We start from the raw sequence: 15,230 nt of genomic DNA, 5'->3' as shown, positions 1-15,230 counted from the left end.
TAGCCACCAAAAGGAAGTACCCAAACTTTCTCATCTTCTTCTCCCACTTCTCCCTCGGCCTCGGAAGGAGTGGCAGGTTGGACCTCACCCTGGTCCTCAACCTCTTGGACTTCGATGTCCCCATCAACAACTTCTTCTTCCTCGCTCGGAGGTCTAGCTTGCTCCATTCTAGCTGTTGCGAACAACAGAGCAATGTGAGGATCAGTTATTGAAGCCTTCTTCATAGTCTGCTTAGTTTGTGCCATCATTTTACGTCTGGGCAGATGCTTTGTTTCAGTGGTATGTTTGGCAATAGTCACAGCAAAGTCTGCTACAGGAGCAAGTTGTTAGGGTTTATGCCCTGAAAAGCCTATAAAGACATTATTGATAATTACATAAAGAGTTGAATATTTTGATATATGCTTGAATATTAAATTATTAATATTATTATTGAATAATTTATATTAAATATCAGAAATTGTTTTATTTATATATGAGGTTGTGGCTTGTAGTTGTACAGAGCACTAAGACCACTTAGCTATGAATACAATAGTCAGGAACAAATTAGAGTTATGGAATCTTTAATCAATAGTTGCTAATACGATTCACTGATGCGTGTTTTTCGGTGCAAGTAATCTCAGTTCAAATTACGAATGTAGTATGACATCAAAGTAAAAGTGTTGTATATAATAGAGATTATATATGACAAGAACCGAAATAAAGTTGTCTTTATGAACATGTCGTTTACTATAAAGACCTAATTCATATCATAACGATGATCAATAGTAGATTAGCCTAAATCCTGAGTAATCATGAACTCTTGTTCATGTTATTAGTTTCTTTGATTCACTCGTTAAAGTTTCTCGGAGAAGATTATTCTTACAACTTCTGTTTTGAGAATTTAATAATGTGGATAATTGAGAACATGATTTACAATTATTGAATCCTAACTTTTTTAACGGATCGAATGTTGGTTCCCTTTAAGTGTTAATTCTAGAACTAGAATGTTGTGCACAAAATTTAGATAGAATCTAAATTATACTTCCACTAGTGAATTAATTGAACTAAGGATAAAGAAGTAATTAAAAGGGTAAAATGATATTTTGACCAAAACTAATTACGAACCAACACATGGAAGGCTAATCACTTAAATTGATTATATCAGGACATTGCAGTAAATCTCAGTGAATATAATTCTATAATTACTAAGAGTTCAATTCTATATTTATAGTGGAGTAATCATGGAATTAATAAACAAGGATTATTTGATTGGTGAGACTCAATAAATAATCTAGTTTATTGGAGCTTAGAATTATGGGTCCATGGTCCCCAAATCGCTACCTTGAAACACTGCCAAGGGTTGGGATAAAGAGTAGTATAATAATTTTTGGAAAAATGTATTTTGAATTGGCGAAATAGTAATTATTAAATTTCAAATTAATTAAATAGGAAAAAGACAAAAATTGTTAAGACAAATTTGTCAAGACAAGATTTGTTGAGACAAAAATTGTCAGGACAAAAGGCACCATCTTTATCCTAAATAGACAAGGGTAGACGCCTAGCTTATGTTGATGTCCCTATGGAATTTGTCTTTTTAGGTTAATTATTTATTTAATTAATTCAATTAAGTAAATATTGTAATTATAAATATTTTAAGGTTGTTAAGATATTCTCTTAAGTAGTTGAGAGATTTCCCTATAAATATCAGTAACCAAATTCATTTATAGATATTTATTTATTTAAACAATCAAATATAATTTAATTAAAGGAATTCAACTACTATAAATAGAAGTCTGATTTGAGAAATCAGAACATCACTTTTACAACATTAATTTTTGAAGTTAAGAGAGAAAAAAAATAATTTTCTCTCTCAAATTGTTCTTGCTCATGTGTTGAGAAGTCAACAAGAACACATTATACACTTTATCCTAATAACTCACATTATTTCTTGTGTGTGGTGAAACGATTTTGAAGACACTGGTGTGAGTTCAAATTGTATTATTTGGATTAAAGATACAACAAACGAGAAGTTTCAAAGATACATTGATAGTTATCAAGAGGTATATGCTCGAAACTTATTATTTATTATTTTCATTTAATGTACGCACATCTGGAGATCCAATGGGATATGGTACAATGATAATCAGATAATACAAAACTCTTCCACTACGTACTTGATTTAGTATTATAAAACCAACACTTCCTTAGCCGATAGGGCTAGTCGGCCTTCAGGTAGTGTCTCAGTGACCCCAGCTTCCAACCTTTCTTCAATTCTCAAATAATTAAAATGCCCGTGCCCTTCTCCACGTATTTGATCGGGGTACTGGTGGTGCTGCACCATGGGCTCTCGAGACTCTATATGGTCACTACTCACTTCCCAATCCTCAAAACTAGAGTTTGAAAGACTGTCATTGGATGAAGATGAGTTTGCTCCAAGCCAAGTATGATCTTTATACAAAAGCTGAAGTAGATCCTGGTCAATATGGTATTTGCCTCCCCAGAAATAACCAGGGTTCATCTACAGAAAGATAGGAGCCAAGAAATGAGAGTTGGATTGAGGATTGGTTGAAAAACAAGTTTAATATGTTAATCAGGCTGATTAAAGATAAAAAGAAGGGGTTTCGTTCCAGAATAGAATTCTCAAACCCAGAAGTTCAAAATCTCGAAAAAATATTTGGAAATTTTTGGAAACCCATGAATGGGTGAATGTGAACAATTTCAAGTAAAAAATGATATGCATTTAGAAAATTAGAAGGCCTAATTGAATGTTAGTCAAAGTTACAAGCCCTAATGTCATCTATTCTATGATCAGTCAAGAACAGTTCAAGAATAAAAAATTTTGCAGCAAGAAATTGAGAAATAATGCATATAGTCAACAAAAATTGCATAAAGACAAGGAAAATCAACTTACTCACTGTTCGAAGCTTTGTGAATTTGCTCAGAGGGTATCAGCAATGGAGTTTCCAGCAAAGCTTTCTTCAAAGATTTGAAAATTAAAGGAGAAAATTTTTGCTTTGGTTTTCTGAGAGTAAAAATGACTAATAGAATTCCCTAAAAGCTTTAATCCCTTTTAAATGCATCTTAAAATGGTAATTAATTCATTTAAAATTCGAAAATTTGGGTTTTTCCCCCAAAAGTGAACGTTAGTACTCATTACAAATAGTACAGCTGTCACTCAACCGTCAGTGCATGATTCAAGGTACAACTTTCAAGAGGTATTTAATGCCCCAGACACCGAAGAGACCTTTGATCAAGTCACATCAGATCAAAGATGAAAACCAGACACGCGTCACCCATTTGGACAGCTTCCTAGTCGAATAAGTCCACGTGCGACCAAGAAGATCCCACAGACTTAGGGGCAAATGTTATCCTAATTTTTGCACTATGGCGTGACATTCACCTAAGGTGACACGTGTAACATATTCCATAAATTGGGCGAATGATTCTACTCCAAGTAGGTTGTATAGGTTGTTATGATGCTCAAAGTCACTCGTAGGTGGTAGGATGTCCGAACAAATCGTGGACAGGCATCTGACCAGCTTCACTAAGCAGGTAGCTCGCATACAACCGACCAAGGAGTGTGAGTCGACAAAATCTAAGATGTATCTCGTATATCTCTAACTTGCAAATCACGGTACAATTCCTACATTTGTGGGATTAGTTCGTATTTTCAGAAAATAAAGGCAATCAACCCGGGTTTCCTATTTTTTTTATTGTAATTATGGAAATAGACTAACTTCCCATTTTATTTCTTATTGTTCAAGGGAAACCAATCTCATGTAATTGACTCCTATAAAGTCTCATCTCTATTATTCAGTGACACGAAATAATTCAGAGAGAACGCTCAAGAGAGAAATCACAATCTAAGAGTAATTTGCTCATAGATCATTGTAAGAGCTTTCAAGAGATAATACTTCATTCTTCATCTCCTAAGTTAATTCAATAAAAAGGAGAGTAGGCTATTACCAACTAAAAGCTCGTCGAACCTTTATAAATTTGGTGTTTTCTTTACTTTATAATTTTTGCTTTCTGTTCTTCAACTATTATCAATCATTTTTAATTAATACGACAGCCGTAATCTAAAAGCGATGTTAACATTAATAAATGATGTTTTTGTTTAATTTTTAATTTTTTTTAATAATTTAAAATAAAAAATAATGACGTGGATCAATGAGATACTTCCACATGAGTACTGACCTGCATTTAACCGTTCAGGGAGCATTTTTAACGACCTTAAAAGTTCAGATGACATGATTTGATACATGTCAAAATTTAGAAGGCAAAATTTCTAATTAGCTAAATTTAACACAAATTTTATAGGGAAATTTACACAGTTTACTGTGTTTTCCCATTTTATTTCTTTTATACTGTTACACTCCAAAAATAACTTTTGTACTGTTTTTTTTTTTTTTTTTTTTTTGCCAACTTTTTTTTTTTTTTCTTTTTCTTTTTCGGCTGCCAACAATTTTCAATTTTATGTTATTGTTTTGTTTTTTTTTTAGATTGATTGGGACATGGGCTCAATTATTTATTTAATTTTTTATTTTAATGGATATAAAAGTTATTATTTATTATTTTTAATATTTAATAATTATTATTTTTTGAGATAATTTAATAATTATTATTTTGATGAAAAGGTTGATGGGATGTGTCATAAAAGTGACATATTTTACTTTTTCTTTTATTTAAATAAATTTAAAAATCACACTCCATGTCTCATTCTTTTTTTTTTATTTAAATAGATTTAAAAATCCCACTCCCATTTCTCACTATTCATCTTCTTCATCATCTTTATCTTCTAGCTTTTCAAATAAATCTCACCCCCATGTTCTAATATTCATCTTCTTCTTCAAGTTTTTTTTTTCTTCATCTTTACCGTTGTTTTAGTATTGTTCTACTGTTGTTTTTCATGATTTTTATTTTTTTTTCATGTTTAGTTCTTCTTCTTCTTCTTCATCTTCTTTTCTTTTCTTCTTCATTTTTTTTTTTTTATTTTTTGAAGTTCTTAGTTATGTTTTTTTTTGAAAATATAAGAGTTAGTGTGGTTTTTTTTTGTTCTAATTTTCTAGAACTTTTCTTGCAAATATAGTGCATTTAGTATTGAGGATGTGCACAACATAGTTAATTTTTGATCATTTTTTTCTTTTATTGTTTTTTTTTTACTATTGTTTTAGTATTGTTTTACTGTTGTTTTTCATGATTTATTTATTTGATGCCGATTTCACTGCCCTTGCTCCATCTCGCTGGAATTAATAGGTATTTTCTGGGTGTTCTCGTGTTGTTGTGATGGTTATGTCTGTGAGTGTGGAAGATGGAGGCTATAAATACATTTCTTCTTCGTTCTCTTTGGCTATTTTTGTGGTTTTTTTCTTTTGGTTCTCCTATAAATATATTTGACGAGCTCACTCACAAGAGAGTTTTGAGGTGTGTGTTTCTTTTATATTTTTCTAAGTAGTTATATTTGCTTCATTTGTTTTTGTGTTGTTTCAGTGTTGTTTTAGTAGTTTTTTTTTATAATTTTCTAGGAATAGACTTGCAAATATAGTTGATTTTGCATCTGGTGTTGAGGTTGTGCAGCAGATTGTTTGTTTTTTTTAATCATTTTTTTCTTTTGTTTTGTTTGATTGTTTTAGTGTTGTTTTACCGTTGTTTTGCCATGATTATTTATTGACGTCGATTTTACTGCTTTTGTTTATTCTTGTCGGAATTAATTGTTATTTTCCGGTGTCCTGGTGTTGTTGTGGTGGTTATGTCTGTGATTGTCAAAGATGGTGGAGGCCTCATACTTTTGTTTTGTTGTTGACAGTATAAAAGAAGAAAAAAAAAGGAGGCAGTATAAATGTTAATTCTGCCGTGTGGCAGTAAAATTGAAAACAATTACCCCAAATGCAGTATTTTTGTAAAATGCCCAATTTTATATCATTCATCGAAATGGTCTCATATCCAGAATAATGCAAAATATAAGTACTTATTAAATTCTGATACATAGGAACATATTTTAATTTCAACTATACTCATATAATCTCACTCTACGTCTCTACTATATCTACGTGTATGGAAGACTTCATCTCTGTTCAATAAGTGTGTTCATAATTGATTAAACGACTTGTCGTATTTTAAGACAGAAACAAGATTTGGTTAAAGCATATACAAATATACAAAATACAATGCACAATGAGAATTTTTGCATAGTTGGTGAAGCATTCTCATAATCAACCTAGCTTTTATTACATCCATACACAATATATATAGACAAGACACCTCAGCTCATGATTACAACCTTAATTATGCATTATTTAATTAATACCCCCAAAAAAAAATTCATAAGAAAACTATTGTATTATAAGCAAATTAATGAACATATATATATATATAGTCTAGCTGACATACTGCTTCTCAAGAAGGCTTTTGCAAAATGCCAAGTCAAATCTCTCTTCAGGAGGATCACCAATGCAGTCAAAAACTGCATCAGCATTTAAAAAGTCTTCATCTGCTGTGTATCTACAACCACAATTCAAAATACCTTAATCAAATCATACCCAAAAAAAAAAAAAAGAATAGAGAGAAAGCTCAAGTGGTGAACTATGTGATTCAAGAAAAAAAGTACCCGCTTTTAGTTACTATGCATGTCATTCCAGCAGCTTTGGCAGCAGCAAGGCCTATGGCACTGTCCTCCACCACAACACAGCTGTAGATCATAGCAGTATCATAACACATCATTTTGTTTTAGTGCAAAATGTTAAGGGAAAAAAAAACAATAGAAAGTTTGAGCAAAGCTATAAAATAATTAACTTGATTAGATACATATTAAATGTTATATAAATTATAGATCTTAAATCATATATAATAGATAATCTGATACTACATGTTAGAAAATAAATAAATCAGATACAGAATTTGTATATAATTTAGAACACAATAATTATTATGTATACATACATGATTGATCAATAATAATTACTTCAAATTTGATACTGCAATACTATTTACTAAGTTTTCTTCCCTAGATATCTAAATTTAATTTTGTTTTTCAGATTATCAAAAGCTAACAATTGTGATGAGACAATGTATATTTGTAGAGTTAAGAATGACACTTAACTATATAACTATAGTTGAACTGGGCTTGCTCATCAAAGCTTTAGTAAATTAGAAAAGTCCACACTGTTTCAACTTGTAGGAGTACTGAAAACTCAGTACTCAAGATTGAGCAAAGAAGAAAATGATGGAGAGAAAATGGAAGAAGAAGGAAGATGAATGGAAGGCTCAACTGAATACAGTTGGCTAGACTTCTGATATTTATATATGAAGAGTTTGAACAGATTACAACAACTTATAACCGAAAAATAAGGAATCAATTGTAACAGACCTTAACAGACTTTTAACTACCTAAGTACACAGTAAGCAATAAAACAATAAAATACATACAGAGTAAAAGACCTTAACCATATTCAGTTGTTCCAACACCCCCCCTCAAGTGACACTGGTTAAGACCAAGTGTTAACTTGTTAATGAAGAACTGAAAAGACTGTGTTGGTAGAGGCTTTGTGAGAAGGTCTGCAAGCTGGTTTTCGGTTTCAACATAGCGAATGTCAAGTTGCTGTGCCAGGACCCTGTCTCGAACAAAATGCATGTCAACTTCTATGTGTTTTGTTCGGGCATGGAAATACGTGGTTGGATGCTAAAGATGCAGCCCAAGATTGTCACACCATAGTATAGGAGCCAGAGGAATAGGGATGCTGATCTCAGAAAGAATCGATTGAATCCACATAATTTCTGATGTAGCCAAAGCAATGGCTCGATACTCGGATTCGGTGCTAGATCGAGCTACCACAGTTTGCTTCTTTGAACACCAACTAATTAAGTTTCCTCCAAGAAAAATGCAGTAGCCAGATGTAGATCGTCTATCATCAAAGCACCCTGCCCAATCAGCATCCGAATATGCTGAGATATCAAGCCTGTTTGCTGGTTTGAAGACTAAACCAGAGGTAATGGAGCGCCTAAATATCCGAGGACTCTTGCGGTGCTCCAATGTTCGCAGTGGGAGCTTGCATATATTGGCCGAGTTTATCACGATAAAAGGAAATCTCAGGCCGGCACATTGTGAGGAATTGGAGAGCCCCTATGATGCTTCGGTAGTGAGTTGGATTATCCACCGTAGTCCCCGACTTGCGTACAAGCTTGGATGTAGAACACATGGGTGTTGACTGTGGTTTGGAGTTAAGAAGTTGAGTCCTTGCCAATAAGTCCCGAGTATATTTTTGCTGTGTTAGATAGATGGCTGAATCAGTGCGATGAACCTCAAATCCCAGAAAGTACCTTACTGAACCGAGAGCTTTTAGGGAAAAAGTTTGGTGTAGTTGGGAGATGAGGTTGTGGACAGCAGCCTTGTCTGCACCTGTAATTAAAATGTCATCCACGTATATTAAAATTAGAAGCAACTTGCCATTGATTTTAGAGAAAAGAGGCTGTTATCTGATTGACTGCATTGATATCCCCATTGAACCAAAGTGGTTTTCAAAGTATCAAACCAAGCTCTTGGAGCTTGTTTGAGGCCATATATGGCTTTGTGAAGTTTACATACATGATTGGGGAAATCTTTGTCCACAAAACCTTGTGGTTGAGCCATATAAACATCTTCTTGAAGCTGACCATTTAGGAATGCATTATTTATGTCAACTTGTTGTATGTCCCAACCATTAGAGATAGCTAAAGTGAACATTATTCGAATAGTGCAAGGTTTGATGACAGGACTATAGGTCTCAAAGAAATCAACCCCTGCTGTTTGTTGAAAACCCTTTGCAACTAGTCTTGTTTTAAGTCTTTCAACACTACCATCTGCATTGAATTTAATTCTGTAGACCCACTTGTTGCTAATTACAATCATATCAGCTGTTCTTGGAACAAGAGTCCAAGTTTTCTTTTTCTTTAAGGCAGTCATTTCATTTCCCATAGCAGCATTCCATTTGGGGTTGGCAAGAGCTTCCTTTAGAGAAGTTGGTTCTGTTTCATTATTAATATTTGCAAGAAAACTTTTGGGTTTATATATGCCTAGTTTAGATCTTGTGACCATGGGATGTTGGTTTATAGTATGTGTGGGAATAGGGGCAGTAGGTAAGATAGTATCAATAGGAGTAGGTGAGTGATTTGTGGGAAAAGAGGGCTGTGGTTGACTGGGGGCAGGTTGATTTGTCGAATTAGATGTGAAACTAGGTGATATGGATGGAGGAGTGGGAGGTGTAGGGTACTGTGTAGACACATGTGGTGATGGTGGCAGGTTTGGTGAGGTTGGAACAGTGTTAGGCATGGGAAAAAGGTACTGAGGAGTGTTGGAGACCGTGGTAGATGGTGATGAAGAAGTGGAAGGAAAAAGATCATGATAGGGAAATTCTTTTTCATTAAAAGTGACACTCCTAGCCACATAAATTCTACCCGATGGGTGTAGGCACCTATATCCTTTAAAATTGGGACTATAACTTATGAAAATGCATTTGGATGATCTAAAGGCAACTTTATGAGATGCATATGGTGTGAGAAGGGGAAAGCATGAGCAACCAAACACCTTAAGTAAATTATAGTCAGGTGAATGATGAAATAATTTTTCATAAGGTGTTTGAAAGTTTAATGTGGATGTGGGGAGCCTATTAATTAAATAGGCTGCTGAAGCAAATGCTTCCCACCAAAAGGATAAAGGCATTGTGGCTTGAGACAGCAAGGTTAAGCCAGTGTCCACAACATGTCTATGCTTCCTCTCAACTTTACCTTGCTGTTGGTGAGTGTGAGGACAAGAATTCCTTTGAATGATGCCAAGGTTTTTAAAAAGTTTATACAAAGGGTCAAATTCTTTTCCAAGATCACTTTGGACAGATTTAATTTTTGTTTGAAATTGCCTTTCCACATAGGAATTGAATTGACAGAATAAGGTTGTTGCTTCGGATTTGTTTTTCATGGGAAAGATCCAAGTGAATCTTGTAAAATCATCAAGAAAGCTTATGTAATATCTAAAACCATCAGCAGAGGGGTAGAAAGAAGGGCCCCAAACATCAGTAAGAATTAGATCAAATGGCTGAACAGTATTATTTGAAGTACTTTTGAAACTGAACTGGTGTAGTTTACCAGTTTGACAAGCATTACAAAAGTCAGGTGCTTTACACTTTACATTGGGAACAACTTTATGTAAAACTTTACTTAGTATAGAGTGAGATGGATGACCAAGTCTATGATGCCAAATATTGGAAATTTGAGACTTGTCAATGACAGGATTGGAAGTGGTGGTGTGATTGAGAGCTTTGGGCTGGGGAGGAACCAAGGCTTGAACTTCAAGCTTGTATAATCCTTCACTGAGATGGCCCTGCAGAAGAATTTGTTTGGTTGTCTTGTCCTTTATGAGACAAGATAATTCATCAAATTCAAGAATGACATGATTATGTTTTGTAAATTGGGAAATGCTAAGAAGATTTTTGGTGACATTTGGCACATGAAGAATGTCTTGCAATACTAAAGAATGATTGGGAAAATGAGTAGAAACTGAACCAGAACCAATTTTTCTAATGGGAATTGAGGAGCCATTACCTACTACTACCTTAGCCTTGCCTTTGTAGTCTGTAGCAGTAGGAAGTTGATCAGTATCATTGGTCATATGATGTGTTGCACCTGAATCCAAATACCAGGCTGTGGAGTTGTCGAAGTTGGTGTTTGACTCAGAAATAAGAGCCTGGGGTGTTTCAGTGGTGGGAGGGTTTGAGGAGGAGTTGTTGGTGTTGTTGCCTGTGTAGGTAATGTCAAAACGATGGTAGCATTTGACAGCAATGTGCCCAAAGACGACGTAGGCCGACAAACAGTCTTCAGGCCACGACCACCTCTGTTTGTGGGATTAAATCGTCCTCCTCGATTGGCACCTCTGAAAACACGATTTGAAGATGAACCTCTGGTGCTGGCCATGTTGGCTTGAACATTGTGCAAAGATTCAGTGGTATGCTGCTGGATTCTCATTTCTTGACTTTGCAACATAAATTGCACTTCTTGGAGAGACAAAGGTTCGATTTTTGATGTTAAATTGACTACCACAGCTTCGTACTCGGATCCTAAACCCCCAAGAATATATAGCACCAGATCATCATCAGAGATTGGTTGACCTGCTGCTGCAAGCTGATCTGCAAATTGCTGCATTTTGAGAATAAATTCTTCAATTGACAGAGATCCCTTCTTGGTTGTTTGAAGCAGATTTCGTAATTGTAGTAATCGGGCACGAGATCTGGTTGCAAAGAGCTGGGCAAAAGTGGTCCAGATCTCATGGGAGGTGTTGCAATTAATGACATGCCCAAGCATATGTTCAGTAACAGAATTCATGAGCCAATGCATGAGGAAATGATCAAAACGCATCCAATTTTGAAAAAGAGGATTAATGGTGTTACCTGCAAGAAATTCAGGAGGTTGAGGGAGATGGCCAAGAATGTAGCCATCAAGATCATAGGCTCTAACCGCAGCAAGAACCAGAGATCGCCATATGGTATAATTCGATCTGTCAAGTCGAATGTTCAGGGGGAGGAGATGATTGTTGGGGAGGGGAAATTGATTTTGAGCTTCAGGAATGGGATTTGCAACTCGAGCTTGATGCGGATCAACTCTTTCTCTTTCAGGAGGATTAACTCTTTCTCCTTCAGGAGGTTCTACTCGAATGCCATGATTCGACATGGCTCTGATACCATGTAGGAGTACTGAAAACTCAGTACTCAAGATTGAGCAAAGAAGAAAATGATGGAGAGAAAATGGAAGAAGAAGGAAGATGAATGGAAGGCTCAACTGAATACAGTTGGCTAGACTTCTGATATTTATATATGAAGAGTTTGAACAGATTACAACAACTTATAACCGAAAAATAAGGAATCAATTGTAAAAGACCATAACAGACTTTTAACTACCTAAGTACACAGTAAGCAATAAAACAGTAAAATACATACAGAGTAAAAGACCTTAACCATATTCAGTTGTTCCAACACAACTAAATTTTACACACATAGATGCTAAGCCCATTAATTATTGATCATTAACAATATAAGCTAATAGAGCAAAAAATTATCCAATAACCCAAGTATTAATAAAAACAATAGAAGTTAATGTAAGTCCAAATAAAAAATTTAACACTGAAGAAAAAGAAACCAGCAAATACACTCATATTTCAGACTTAGAACATCAACCAGCCACTGAGTTGGTCATTGTAGTGTCATGAGATAAGTCATAGATAATATTGGCTCTAGTATCACCACAACAGTACCTTGAAGGATCAACACCTAGGGTGATGGCTGCCAGATTATAAATAGCCTGTGAGAAAGAAAAAAACGCACAGATTACAAAGAGAATTGAAGTTGGTTGTAATCCATATGCAGAGATTAGTTTCTTGCACACACAAAAATTAAAAAAGGAAATCTATTGTTTCCATCAAAAGAATTAAAGTTTAATATATGTCCTTATAATATTAGATACCAATCTACTAAAGAAGGAGTAAAAAGGATAGTAAAATTTACAGGATCAGGCTTCTTGCGAGGGACAACATCTCCAGCAAATATCTTGATCTTCTCTGCTCTCTCTGGTCCGAGTAAGAAACTTACTATTGCAGAGACCTTAAATCAATGGATAGTTAAGAATCATGGTCAAATAGTTGAAAGACTGATGAGCTAAGTTATGTTAAAGAATCAATAGCACACAACTCATCAATGTACTAAATTATACAAAACAGTATGTTTTACATGTAAATGACATTTCATAATAGTGTGATTAAAAGCTAAAAAACTGGCAGTTTAGATCATAGTAAGTACTTATTCCCTTCATAAGATTTGGCTCTAGTAAAAATTAATCTCAAGTGGAAGCATATGACTTGCAACGAAAAATATGAACTTTAAGACCCAATAAAGCATACCGCCTTTTCATTAGATGTGCTGCATACAGCAACTTTGACACCTTCTGCAAAAGCTTGATCAACCAGCCTGTAAAATTTTATTAGAAAATCTCAATAACCCAATTGAAAATTATAATCAAGTTGGCTCCCAAAAGCCAAACCACTTATTTCAAACATATGAGGAAGACTTCAACAAATTGTTATTCCATCAATGATTATTGATGACTATCTAACTTGTGTCATTAAGCTCTTCCAAGATTGAATTTCAAACAAAACATGAATTTTATTTAAACACTTAATAGAAGGTCAGGTAGGAACCAACTTAGCTACGCCGGGTCGAAGAGGCAGTAGTTTTTTCTCAATAAGGGCCATGAACAACTCGGTCTTTCTCTTGTGAAGTGAAGCAATGAATTCCTTTCTCTCTTCTTCACTCTTGGGAGCTTTTTCTGGCCAACCTGTCTTGTTGAAGTAGGCAGTCATTCTACAAGAACCACAATCAATTCATTACTACTAATTTAACTCAAAGTTACATTAACATATGAAAATGACTTGAGGAAGACCCTTCCTTACCTCTCTTTCCCACCTCCAATCTTGAGCAGCTCTCCATACAAATCAACATCCCAAGTAACACCCAATCCTTTCTGCACAATGAATCCCATTATTATATACCTTTAATCCATGCAAGTCAATATTCCCATCTCCTAAATTTCCAATCTAATCAAAACCCAAAAAAAAAAAGAGATTGTCTAACATCTCTTCTTTGTTCTTTCCCAACATTTTCCAAGCTACCAAGCAAAATTCTCACTAAGTTTCACAATATTAACAAAACAAAAGACTCATATTCTGAAAGAAGTATAATGAGAGTAGCATTAAGCTTCTTCTAATTTCACAATATATTTTTTTGGTTACCTCATTGAAAGTGTCATTGAAAGAAATACGGTGGCCATCTTTCTCAGTGTCAACAAGGACTCCATCACAGTCAAATAAAAGGGCAGAGGGAAGAGGTGAAGAAGAAGAAGAAGAAGCTAAGCAAGTGATCTTAGTTGTAGGAGAAGAGGCTTTTCCTCTGGTTGTGGTCAATGTTGTTGGTCTTATTAGACTGGTACCCAATATAGAATGTGATAAGGTCTTATCATGGGGTTTGAGGCTGGCAATGGAAGATGTCTTTTGGTGAGAAAGCAAAGCTTTTGAAGAAGATATTGTGGCTAAGGAAAGAGATATGGACGCCATTGCAGAACCTCCAACCGTCGAAAGAGCTTCACTCTGTTTTTTAGTCTTTATTTTGTAACGGTCGGACCCAACTTATCCACTACCGTCCACAATTCCACGTTCACATATTTCCTCTCCTTTTTGGGCCTTCGTGGGCTACAATATGTTGGGTTTTGTACATATTTAAGCCCACTTAGTTTATTTTTTTGGAGGGAAATTTAAGAAACTTACAAAAATATTGGAATTTGGGTGAATTTTTACAAAAATACTGTCACATAGAAATTTTTTCAAAAATACTGTATTTTTATAAAATACCAGTAAAATACAAAGCAGAACAACTCAAAACAACAGTAGAACACCAGTAAAACAATAGTAGAACACCAGTGAAAACTTAACACAGTATACTGCAGTATGAAACTTATAAAAAAACACAGTAAAAAAGTAAAAATTACCGCTTGACAATATTTTTGTAAAAAATTGACAAAAGTTAGTATACCATGTAAATTTCACAATGTAAGAAATTTACATTGTATACTAACTTTTGCTATTTTTTATCAAAAATACTGTTAGGCTGTATTTTTTACTTTTTTACTGTATTTTTTTATAAGTTTCATACTGCAGTATACTGTGTTAAGTTTTCACTGGTGTTTTTTAGTTGTTCTACTGCTGTTTTGAGTTGTTCTGCTTTATGTTTTATTGGTGTTTTATAAAAACACAGTATTTTTGAAAAGATTTCCGTGTGACAGTATTTTTGTAAAAGTTAATCCAAATTCTAGTATTTTTGTAAGTTTTCCATTTGAAAATAATAGTTGAATGTATGATTGATTATCACATAATAATCTAATACATTAAAATATTAAATTAACAAAACGATCAAATAACAAAGTTTAAGAATCTTACATTGATTGCAGCGAAAATTAATAACTCCTTCTGTTCAATTATTTTAACTCTCGATTTCCTTTTTATAGCAAGGTATTGCCAAGTGATGAACCTAGATTGCTTCCTTAAGCCGATAAGCAACAAATATTCACGATCTTCCACAAAGATTAGGATACCACCTTAAATAGTGTGGGCTGGTACTCAACTCACTATATGAAACACGAAAATGAGAAGAGAAATAAACTAGGCTAGAAGTGTGCATAAATCGATC

The 15,230-nt window shown here is 34.3% G+C and overlaps 1 protein-coding gene across 1 annotated transcript; it reads right to left on the bottom strand.

Annotated features, from left to right (window-relative positions):
* Positions 1-6,093: 6,093 nt before the first annotated feature.
* Positions 6,094-14,177, bottom strand: LOC115711601 (CBBY-like protein). Its single transcript, XM_030639966.2, has 8 exons — positions 13,781-14,177; positions 13,442-13,512; positions 13,194-13,352; positions 12,893-12,959; positions 12,501-12,596; positions 12,251-12,297; positions 6,587-6,667; positions 6,094-6,480 (listed from the first exon to the last, which is right to left on the bottom strand). Exons 1-8 carry the CDS (start codon positions 14,099-14,101, stop codon positions 6,357-6,359), a joined length of 966 nt encoding a protein of 321 aa, XP_030495826.2. The 5' UTR covers positions 14,102-14,177; the 3' UTR covers positions 6,094-6,356.
* Positions 14,178-15,230: the final 1,053 nt, after the last annotated feature.

The sequence above is a fragment of the Cannabis sativa genome, chromosome 3, assembly GCF_029168945.1.
Source record: "Cannabis sativa cultivar Pink pepper isolate KNU-18-1 chromosome 3, ASM2916894v1, whole genome shotgun sequence".
In the NCBI taxonomy this organism is placed as follows: Eukaryota; Viridiplantae; Streptophyta; class Magnoliopsida; order Rosales; family Cannabaceae; genus Cannabis; species Cannabis sativa.
The sequence above is the reverse complement of the archived record's forward strand: the minus strand, read 5'-3'. Positions and strand labels throughout refer to the sequence as shown.